At 36.2% G+C, this 12,011-nt stretch overlaps 1 protein-coding gene across 1 annotated transcript in view; it reads left to right on the top strand.

The window, feature by feature from the left end:
• The window catches only part of spidr (scaffold protein involved in DNA repair), a 75,613-nt gene that overhangs the window by 56,077 nt on the left and 7,525 nt on the right, over positions 1–12,011 (top strand). Inside the window, exons 12-16 of the mRNA XM_051687357.1 lie at positions 944–1,031; positions 4,184–4,315; positions 4,808–4,867; positions 7,824–8,025; positions 8,771–8,902. Of these exons, the coding sequence (XP_051543317.1) occupies positions 944–1,031; positions 4,184–4,315; positions 4,808–4,867; positions 7,824–8,025; positions 8,771–8,902 (614 nt within the window). The remainder of the gene's footprint in view (positions 1–943; positions 1,032–4,183; positions 4,316–4,807; positions 4,868–7,823; positions 8,026–8,770; positions 8,903–12,011) is intronic.

Raw genomic sequence — 12,011 nt, 5'->3', positions numbered from 1 at the left:
ATTCCTGAGAATTTAAAGCAGTTGACATTTTTTTAAATGGTTAATATTTATCCTTCTGTACAAAAATGTGTTCAGTTTCAGCTGCATTTGTATTTTAAATCATCATCTTCGCAGTGGGATGGCTGTCTCTGCAGATGAATTTCTTGTAAACACATAACATAACACACAAGAGGTGCTGGCAAGCAATTTTATCACTCTAGTCGCATGTTGAAACATATAATGTTTAAGTCTTGTGGCTACTCTTTCAAAACAGTCTTTATTTTAACATTTATCCCAGTGGAACGTCGTGCCCCATTCTAAGTTTATGCTTAAAAGGTGATTATTTTTTTTTTATTATTATTTTTTTACATCAGAATGCTTTCTCGTATCCCAGCTTAATATTTAGAGTCAGCTGTAAGCCAGTCGTAGGCTCATTTCCACGAAAAGTGTAAACGCTGTTACTCTGTAGCGGTATTAAATAAGTGATCTGTTTGTTTGGACATCCCGACCAGCCTGACACTGCAACATTGGCTCCAACAGTGGTGTGAGTTTGGGGGTGGTACTATCTTTTTTGATTGACCTGTGGCAGACGTGGTATATACTATGTCAGTTGTTTGAGATGTTGAACAAGCTCAGAGCAGAAATGGTTTAATTGGAGTTTAAAAATATCAGTTTGCTTGACTAATATTAAATGGACACCATTTTCATTGAGCAATTAATTTAGTTCTTGAATGTTTAAATGACAGTCTATTTACCCCCACTGTGTGCACAAGAACAAGCCTCAGCCTGCTAGTGAAACTGATCTCATACTCTCCAATAGAAGCTTAAGTTGACTGACTGAAACTAATGAGACTGAGATTGTAAACTCTTCTCTTTTCCTTCTGCCTCCTGTGTTTCTGGAAGGGTCACTAAGTTTATGCATTTGGAGATCGAAACCATGTTTTTCTTTCTCTTCTCTTTGCAGATGTTCTCAGCTCTTCAGTATGATTGACAGTTTGTGGCCTCCACTGGTTGATCCTAAAACATATGAAAATCTGCCACAATCTCCCAGCGTAGGTCTTCATCAGCTTCACTGCCTAATTAACAGCCATGTTTGTTTCATATTTATTGCACACATTTGCTGTTTCTGGGAGTTTCCATTGGGTTAGCAGCAGCTCATTCGTTCAAAACAACCACTTCACTGCATACTTTAAGGAATAGTTCACACAAAAAGGAAATTTCTGTCATAATCTTAAAATCCGTGGTGTGCTCATAAGTGCTATGAGAGAAGCGCGTTCACTTGTGATGTGTAAAAATTATATATATATATATATATATATATATATATATATATATATATATATATATTAGTATTTATACATTGACTTAGTACTCTCTTTTTACTGCCTTTCATTTTAACTGACTTTAATAAAAAAAGAAATTGTACATCTGCATCTTTTACTGGAATACACGTGTTTGTGCCTAATACATGTGAATCATCATTGAAAACAATAGCAAAAGTTAGTAGTAAACGTTAAACATCCAGATGTGTTACGGTAATGGGAATCGGGGGGTAAAATGTTCTAAAGGGTCCTGAAAATAATGTCACAAGGCAAAACTGCGCAATGGTCATAATTGTGGACTTAATTTCATTATGCAAAATGTAATTTCACATTTTAGTTTTGTATTGATTTGGGGTTAAATATGACCAGGACATTTCCTTTACAGGTTTTGTGAGAATCACCAGTTAGTTTCTAAATGGTCTAGGTGGACTGGGAAAGGAACTTCAGGTTGTGAACGTTATATTATGTCTACATAGGCAATGTGATCTCATGAGAATTTATATGTATTCTTTCGTTAATTTTGGTTCTAGTAAACGTACATTTTCTTATGTTTGTATAGAGACTGAAACGACAATATTGACGTATTGACAGCATCTAAATGTCATAATTTTACACATTAACACCTTTTAGAAACGTACAAATGTTTACGTATACTGATTAAATAGATACATATAATGGAATTAATCAGTTAATTTCATTGCATTTATAATCAGTGAGATTAGTTAAATGTTCAGTGCCATCACATTTATTTAATGCTGTTGATGCATTTACCTAATTTGACATTATAATGGTTTCATTTGGTTCTGTGTTGTTTCTGCTGCCCTATTCAATGATTTAAAGGATTATATCACTTTAACCAAGACTATACTTTAAAATGAACAAAACATTCTGCATTCATTAAGCATTTCATTTTTATTTTGTTTGCCATGGGACACAATTAGAGGTAGACCGATATGCCGGTTTTACAGATTAATCGGTGCCGATAGTTGCTTTTTGGAACTATCGGTTATCGGCAAAAATCTGTCGATAGTTACCGATAGTTTTTCCGTCATTTCAAAATAACAGTGTAAGAGAGAACATAAGTGTGTTTTGGACTTTTTTTAATGCGTAAAAGTCCCGCATTATGCACATGGGATTTTGGTTGAACAAAAACTTCATCTGGGATTTTAAGAATTTTGGACTCTTTGTCTTTGCCCGCCATGGTAAAGAAAGAATAAATACATTCTATAAAGTGATTTAAAAAAAAACATTTGGCCGATTAATCGGTTGTCGGACTTTGCCACCACTTTGGTTATCGGTATCGGCAAAATCCACTATCGGTCGACCTCAAGACACAATAGGAGTTTTCAGAATATGCCAAAACAAAACAAAAAATGAACCACATAAACACCATAAAACAATCATAAAAGTAATCCATTTTATTTGTTTGCTGTGATCCAAACCTTCAGGAAGCTTTGTGTGAGGAATAAACCCAAGCCTTTTATTCAGCGATCTCTGTCTCCATTGGTTTCCTATTAATCATTTAAAACTTGACGCCTCAAGAAGCATTACGACACAGTTTTTTATGGCAGTGATTTCAAATGCTCACTAATTGAGACATGTCGTGTCCTGTCGTGTTTTGGTTTGAATGAAACAAACAGCGCCTTCACAGAGTGAATCACAAGATTTCCAGGAATTAATAACTTAAAATCTACTCTGTTCCTCAAGCAAAGCTACTGTATGCTGTCAGAGGGTGCATCGCATGCATTAGGACTATTTTGTACTGGATTTTGCCATTTTTCTGAATAAAGTATTCATCAAATTTATCTGCCTGTTACAATATATGGTTTAGAAATTGTTAGGGGTAGGGTGGGATTAGCGGCTGTAAAATACAGTATATATATATATAAATTAATATATTACAAATTATTGTCACTGTACATTAATCTGCCTCTTACATCTTTTTATGTGGTTGAAAAGTGGTTATGTTTAGGGGTTGGGGTAGGGTTAAGGGATCTAAAATATCTATAAAACAGCACAAATGAAAATAATTGTTTTTTATTTGTTTCAATATATGATAAATAATTTATACAAATATATTTGTAATGAATTAATAAATATTAGACGTTTCTAAAGCTGTAAATATATTTAAAAAAAATGCTTAGATGCTTTCAAAACATACATTGTGCACGTTTTAGCATTTTTCTAAACATAAACAAATGTATGTTTAAATGTTATAATTATTATTATTATTTTTTTTTTTTTGGATTTTTCCCCTTTTTCTCCCAATTTGGAATGCCCAATTCCCAATGTGCTTTTAAGTCCTCGTGGTCACGTAGTGATTCGCCTCAATCTGGGTGGCGGAGGATGAATCCCAGTTGCCTCCGCATCTGAGACCGTCAACCTGCGATCTTAATGCACACTTGTTGAGTGCACTGCCACGGAGACATAGCGCGTGTGGAGGCTTCACGCCATCCACCGCGGCAACCAAGCTCATCTCACCATGCGCCCCACCGAGAACGAACCACATTATAGCGACCACGAGGAGGTTACCCCATGTGACTCTACCCTCCTTAGCAACCGGCCAGTTTGGTTGCTTAGGAGACCTGGCTGGAGTCACTCAGCACACCCTGGGATTCGAACTAGCGAGCTAGCGAGCTCCAGGGGTGGTAGCCAGCGTATTTTATCACTGAGCTACCCAGGCTCCGCAAATGTTACAATTATTAACGTACAAATAGCTATGTATAATTGTGAGATCAGGCTGACATAGTTCTTACATCAAATTGTTTTATTTCAGTAAAATCCTGTTTTCCTGTTTTCTTGAACTAGCAATAAACTGTTCCTGATTTTAGTTAATCAGAACCATTAAGATTAATTTTATCATGTTGGTTTGTGTGCAACAGGATAGAGTCCCAGCACCCAGTTTCTGCTATAGACTGAGCGTCCAGCAGGGTCACATGGTTCCGATATCAGAACAGACTGTATCTCCACTTTACCGACCAACTGTACTACAGACCCTAAAGGAAATCCTTCAGGTGCAGCACTCAAATATGCATCACACTTACTTTTCAAAGACCACTTTTGATGATCCAGTCAATGGATTTAAGAAAAAACATTTTTTGTTGAATGTCCCGTTTGACTCAGAAATTAGTCCTATTACTAAAGTTGAGGGTTAAAAAAAAAAATATATATATATGAATGACTTCATAAATGCATGCTAAAGGGATAGTTCACCCAAAAATTAAAAATCTCTCATCATTTACTCACCCTCATTCCATCCCAGATGTGTATGGCTTTCTTTCTTCTGCAGAACACAAATTAAGATTTTTAGAAGAATAACTTAATTTGTGTTCTGCAGAAGAAAGAACGTCATACACATCTGGGATGACACGAGGGTAAGTAAAGGATGAGAGGATTTTAATTTTTTTATTTTAACTTATGATAACGATGTACTAAAGGTTTCTCTTACTAAAGATTCTCTTGATGGTTTCCTCTTTTTTTTTCTTTCTTTTTTTTTTTTTTTTTAGGTTGAATCTGTGACAAGTCGTCGCAGCTTTCGGGCCACTGTAGTTCATAAACAATTACTGGTAAATTCTTTTCATCATTCTATTTTTTTTTTTTCAGAACCCAAATGTGTAAAAATCTTAGATAATCATTTTTCATCATAGCAATGTCTTTGTGTACCGCTTTGGCATGCCTGGAAAAAGTATGATAAATGGTCCATAGCTTTGCCATTAGATTGTATTCTCAAGAACCAACGATAGCTGTTTTCCCAGCACGTTTGCCAAGTCTTTTCCCCTCAGGGAATCTTCCAAACAGTACACCTTTGGAAAAGCTTTCAGAAAGCTTCACGCTTTGTTTGACGTTGTCTTACTCTTAGTCACATCATCTAGTGAATATCTATATGGTTGATCTGACAAATATTTAGACTTTTGATTTTGATAACAAGGGATTTAATTTGTACAGGGTGACTGTTCAAGCTTATACACTGTGACATGCTTTCCTGGACAGCAGTTTGACGATATGATTTTTCTTTTCTTTTTTAGCCATTGACATTGCGTCTGCGTAGGTGTATGAATACTCTATCTGGGAAAGTGCGCCTTAAGCATTTTTGCAATGTTGACATATTTATATTTAAATTAGGAATATAATTAAAGTGTTTTTGTCTGTGCATGCTACTGTACGATAAATAACCATCAATCACCCATGTATCTGTATACACCCATATTATCTGTTTTAATGTTATAAAAAGAAAACTGTTTCTTTTTTCTTTTCTTTTTTGTTTAAGCTAGTGTCACTGTTATTACAAGAAATGTAGTATTTTCTCCTTTTTTTTTTTTTTAAACTAATGCTCCAATATTGTTTTTTAGGGATTTTTTTTCATGTTGATGCTGATGTCTAGAGAACAGAGTGGTTACTGTTTAAGATATATAATGTGCTTATTCATATATTGAATATCAATGTCAGAAATTAACTTTTACATTATGGGCAATATTTGGCCCCTGGATTTGATTTTCTTTTTCTCTTACCCTGAGACTAAAATCAACATTTATTCCTATTTTATGGCATAATATGTATAACTAGGCCTATAATATAATATTACGAACTATATCTGAAGTTTAAAATAAAAAACAGAAGATTTCATTATGAGGGAATTATTGGCCCCCAAACAAATGTTTTAACCACTCCACAGATGTCATATTAGCAAACTATAGTTTTGGCAAGTCGTTTAGGACATCTACTTTGTGCATGACATGAGTAATTTTTTCAACAATTGTTACAGACAGATTGTTTCTCTTTTAATTGACTAGATCACAATTCCAGTGGGTCAGAAGTTTACATACACTAATTTAACTATGCCTTTAAGCAGCTTGGAAAATTCCAGAAAATGATGTCAAGCCTTTAGACAATTAGCCAATTAGCTTCTGATAGGAGGTGTACTGAATTAGAGGTGTACCTGTGGATGTATTTTAAGGCCTACCTTCAAACTCAGTGCCTCTTTGCTTGACATCATGGGAAAATCAAAAGAAATCAGCCAGGACCTCAGAAAAATGTCCTGCACATGTCTGGTTCATCCTTGGGAGCAATTTGCAAATGCCTGAAGGTACCACGTTTATCTGTACAAACAATAGTACACAAATATAAAAACCATGGGACCACACAGCCATCATACCGCTCAGGAAGGAGACACATTCTGTCTACTAGAGATTAGCATAGTTTGGTGTGAAAAGTGCAAATCAATCCCAGAACAACAGCAAAGGACCTTGTGAAGATGCTGGAGGAAACGGGTAGACAAGTATCTATATCCACAGTAAAACGAGTCCTATATCGACATAACCTGAAAGGCTGCTCGGCAAGGAAGAAATCACTGCTCCAAAACCACCATAAAAAAGCCAGACAACAATTTGCAAAGTGCACATGGGGACAAAGATCTTACTTTTTGGAGAAATGTCCTCTGGTCTAATGAAACAAATAATTAACTGTTTGGCCATAATGACCATTGTTTGGAGGAAAAAGGGTGAGGCTTGCAAGCCGAAGAACACCATCCCAACCGTGAAGCAGGGGGTGGCAGCATGATGTTGTGGGGGTGCTTTGCTGCAGGAGGGACTGGTGCACTTCACAAAATAGATGGCATCATGAGGAATGAAAATTATGTGGATATATTAAAGCAACAGCTCAAGACATCAGCCAGGAAGTTAAAGCTCGGTCGCAAATGGGTCTTCCAAATGGACAGAGACCCCAAGCATACCCCCAAAGATGTGGCAAAATGGATTAAGGACAACAAAGTCAAGGTATTGTAGTGGCCACCACAAAGCCCTGACCTCAATCCAATAGAAAATTTGTGGGCAGAACTAAAAAGTATGTGCGAGCAAGGAGGCCTACAAACCTGACTCAGTTACACCAATTCTGTCTGGAGGAATGGGCCAAAATTCCAGCAAGTTATTGTGAGAAGCTTGTGGAAGGCTACCCAAAAAGTTTGACACAAGTTAAACAATTTAAAGGCAATGCTACCAAATACTAACAGTGTATGTAAACGTCTGACCCACTGGGAATGTGATGAAAGGAATAAAAACTGAAATAATTCTCTCTACTATTATTCTTAGACATTATTAGACATTTCACATTCTTAAAATAAAGTAGTGATCCTAACTGACCTAATACAGGGAAAGTTTTCTACGATTAAATGACCGGAATTGTGAAAAACTGAGTTTAAATGTATTTGTCTAAGGTGTTTGTAAACTTCTGACTTCAGCTATATACAGTATATATAATATTTGGGTATACTCTAAATGAGACACAAAATTACACTAATATTTCAACATTAATTTACACAATATTTACTCAAAGTGCACTAATTTTTTTAAATATTTGCAATACAGAAAATGTGCATTATTTATTGAGAAAGGTTTTTGGTAGATTTTGAAACTGGCACACTTCTGTTTTAGCATCCAGGTTGTCTATTATATTAAAATGTTTAAATATCAACAAATATATCAGACTATCACTACATTTTTCAAGAAAATACACTGATTGGTTTCCCAGAGGTCAAATGCAGGCGAGAGGGAGATGTTGCTGTTTGTGACGGATCCCAGTCTCCAGACCGAGCCGAGAGTAGAGGGGAACAGAAGAACCGTTGCCGTGTGTCTGAGCCCGTCCTGTCTGATCCAGAGCACAGTAACACAGGCCCTGGACGGCTCTCAGCAAAGACCCATACTGAGATTCAAAGATGCTATGAAGGAGAACGGTATATCACTATCCATGCTAGCCATGCAACACCTAAGTGAATACATTGTCTCTTGTACAGATTGAGTTTGGTTGTGTTGCAGCGAAGTGAATTCCATTTGCTGAATAAGGTTTTACGATAATGATATTCACTGCTCGATTATGATAATTACTAATTCCTCTTATTATTAGCATGTTTCCATAATTCTGCTTGCCTGCTTGCAGTTTATTTTTATTATTTTTTTTTGCTCTGGAAAAAAATATGTGGTAACATTTTGCATGACAAATGCTTGGTTACAACTTTTAAGAGTATATTGCTTTTATAACATAAGACAATACAGTAATAAGAAATCGCAATATAGAATAATGGGAATTTAAAAACAAATGTTACAGTAATGAGAATTTGGGAATTGCATTTGCTTAATTTGTCACAAATGTAGGCTTTTCTTATACCAAAAAATAAATAATATATATATATATATATATATATATATATATATATATATATATATATATTTTTTTTTTATTTTTTTTTTTTAGATGAAATTGTTTATACATGTCACCAATGAATGCCTTATAATGCATTAAAGATTTTGCTTGTCTGTTATCTTTAAAAAGGCTCAATGCTACTGAATGGAAGTCATTCACATTCAAAGTCTCTGTTGTTGCTCCAACTATTTTGAGATGAGGAGTTAATGTTCTGTCTTAAGAACTGTGTCTGCTGAAAATGCTTTGACATAACATTACTGGCTCTTTGTCAAAACCAGGTCAGATATTCTGTTGGGAGCAGACAGTGATCCAACTGGAACCAGAAGATCCATGTTTCTCCATTCCACAGCCCATAATGCTGGACCAGCTCGGTCCAGAGACCCTCCCATACTCTCTCTGCACTCTCACAGGTTGGTATATTCCTCCTTAAGCTCTCCCTTTTTTCTGCAGTTGGTATGTTCCAGCTTGATAGAACAGAATCTCAGGGGGGTAGAACATGTTTGTCCACTTAAACGAAACCAGTTGTTTATTGGCCTTGGTTTTGTTCTTGATGCCTTGTTAGGGACCTTCTTGTGGTTGTTATTTGCTTTTCTCTATTCCTCTATAATGATCTCTTTCTCTCATGTTGAAGGAAAGTTGTCTGTTTGCCTGGTTTTGAGCTATAAAAGTCTCATTTTGTTAAAAAGTGTTCTGTTCTTTTTCTTAGTATATTATTTTAACTCATGCAAACTGATGCAATGTCACTGTGGGGGGGAATTCACTACCAATAAATTACGCCTATTGATAGCGTTATTTTGCATGCACTGTCTGCATTGTTTTAGCTCTCGGTTCTTTAAAGGAACTAGGCAAATCAGTTAACGGCACAAACGCGCACACAAAATTAGTGCGGAACAGAAAGCTGTTAGCATGATCTGGCATTCTTAACTGGGACTGTACAACATGGTTGATTTTTTTTATTTTTTATTTTTTATTTTAAAAGATCTCGTTAGAGACTAAAAACAGAATCACATTTGAGAATAATGGGAACCACAACAAAAATGCATTACAGTAATGAGAATTTGGGATAAATTTGCTTAATTGTCATAGAAATAGTATTTTCTTATGTAAAATAAAATTTATTTTCTTTTTATTTTGGGCTTGAAATACATTGTGACCCGGACATGTTTTCCTTAGATTCACCCATGAATGCTTTAATGAATGCATTAATGATTTGGCGTGTGGTTGGCGAATGCTGAAAGTCAACCAAAGTTGCTCTGTTTGAGTATCCTGAACAGGCCAATATAGAAACATTGGCTCAACCAATGGTGTGAGTTTGGACTATCTGTTTTCCTACCAATGGCAGGTGTCCGACTAATGGAAGGTGGGTAGTTTTACAGTATGTACTTTCAGATTTGCATACTGTACTTCAGCATTATTCTACTACATTTTGTAGTGCAAGTAGTGTTCACAATAAAAAAAATACAAGAAGAAGTGTACTATGAGAACCCGACTGATGCACTTTTTCAAACTGAAATAATTGTTTGGAATTAGAGGTCGACCAATTGTGGATTTTGCCGATACCAATAAGTAAGGTGGTGGAAAAGAACAATAACCGATTAATTAGCTGATATATTTTTTTTATTTTTATCGATTTACAGTGTAAAAAAAAATTGACGTGATGCAAATTTCATCATTAGCACAGTCAAATGGCCCAGATTTTCTCAACCCGCAGACGCGATCCTCGTCTTTACGCATCGTCGGCACATTCGCTGGGCATTGACTGTACTTAAAGATTATCACAAAGCGGCTGTAGTGGGCATGTGTTGAACGCATTCGTATTCGCTCGCAGTCAGTAGAGTAGACTCAAGGCCTCGATATACTTCCGGAGAAGTTCCTTTTTGTTCTTCGCTCAGGGGTAAAAAGCAGTTCGAAACTGCCGAGCAACGGTGTGCTGTTTCCGAACATTTAGGCACCGTTCACACCGCTGTGGGAGGTGCTTAGAAGTACATTTAAACATGAGGACGCTACATGTAAAACCTTAACCAATGTGTTAAACTAAAATGTGTTATAATGACTTTATGCCTCATTCTATGAGTAGACTTCACATGAGGTCAGTAAAAGAAGCCGTTTTAATCACTCGATGATGATTTATATATGATTTCTTAGTAATACAAATGCAGTAGAACATTTTTATATTCTGAATTCATGACACTAATGCACTAACATGCTATAAACAGCCATTATATGTGCTGGTTACACACTGTTATTGTGATTTATAATGACACTGATACTATTGCAAAGATAAGTGTATAAAAGTGATAATGTTCAGAATAAAGACAAAAGAATGATCATGGGCATATTTTACTTTTGACAGATGTGTGAATGGCTTTTGCTGCACATGGCACATAAGTGAATGGGCACTTGAGAGTATTTGAAAAGATTTGATTCCTTTAGTAGACTAATTAAACAAAAATAAATCGCATGACATGGTCTTGGAAATTATTTCTAAGCGAACAATCGTACAGATATATATAAGTTGCACCAGGTCGCTAATAACTCCGCACGCCGATGTGTTCATGTTGACTGATTTTGACTCACTAAACAACACAAACAGAACTTGCTGTCGGCATCAAGATAGGGGGAGCTCTAGGTCACACCTACTGATGATGTGGACCAATGACAGTAAGAGGGTGTTTTGCTGTCGAATATAACTTTTCCAGCGAGCTGTTATGAACCACCGAAACGAACGCAAAAACACCTTCTTTTTGGCCAGATTTTGTTCTAAATGATGTCACACCCGTTCGTTCTTCGATTTCGTAGGAAGTATATCGAGGCCTTCAGAAATGCAATGCGGTCGGCTTGGCAGACGAGTAAAGCATTGATAAGACAATACAAAAAGTGCATTTTGAGGTCATCATTGGCCTACAGTCCACAGCAATCCATTTTGCAAATTAATTTGTCAATCTGTCTTGAGATAGATTAAGATAGATAAGCAGGGGTTAAACTGGGATTTCAGAGATGGGGGAACCCTAAAATCAGGTGATGTTGGAATCTTTGATCTATGTTGATGTCATACAAGGAGATGTGCAGCTTTTTAGTAAACTAAGCAAAATTGCTAATGTATATCAGTGGATCCAAGAAAAGAGTGAGCAGTTGATTCCATATTACACGATTTCTATGAACCAGAGATCAAACCACGGCGCGATCCAGACATGCGTTCCGCTTCTGTATGCGGGGGCACGTCTCGTGCTGCTCTTGAATATGCTGCTTCTGCAGTTGACTAGTGCGAAACATAATGAATTCGAAATATTTTTGAACAGTACATTTGCTTAATAGAGACAGAATGTGTCAAATGAATCAAACAAAAACCACATAAAAGAATATGAGAAATGGAATGGATTGACAAACAAGCTTTTTTTTTTTTCTCTCTTTGGAATCGAAGGTGCCGGGATGCCGTTCTGGACTGTACCGGCTCAATTTAACCCCTGACTATTAAGAGCTTTTCTAAGGATGCATCAGTGTACACATGCGTCAGAAAGA

Source organism: Myxocyprinus asiaticus, chromosome 44, assembly GCF_019703515.2.
Source record: "Myxocyprinus asiaticus isolate MX2 ecotype Aquarium Trade chromosome 44, UBuf_Myxa_2, whole genome shotgun sequence".
Taxonomy (NCBI): domain Eukaryota; kingdom Metazoa; phylum Chordata; class Actinopteri; order Cypriniformes; family Catostomidae; genus Myxocyprinus; species Myxocyprinus asiaticus.
This window is presented reverse-complemented; position numbering and strand designations above follow the sequence as displayed.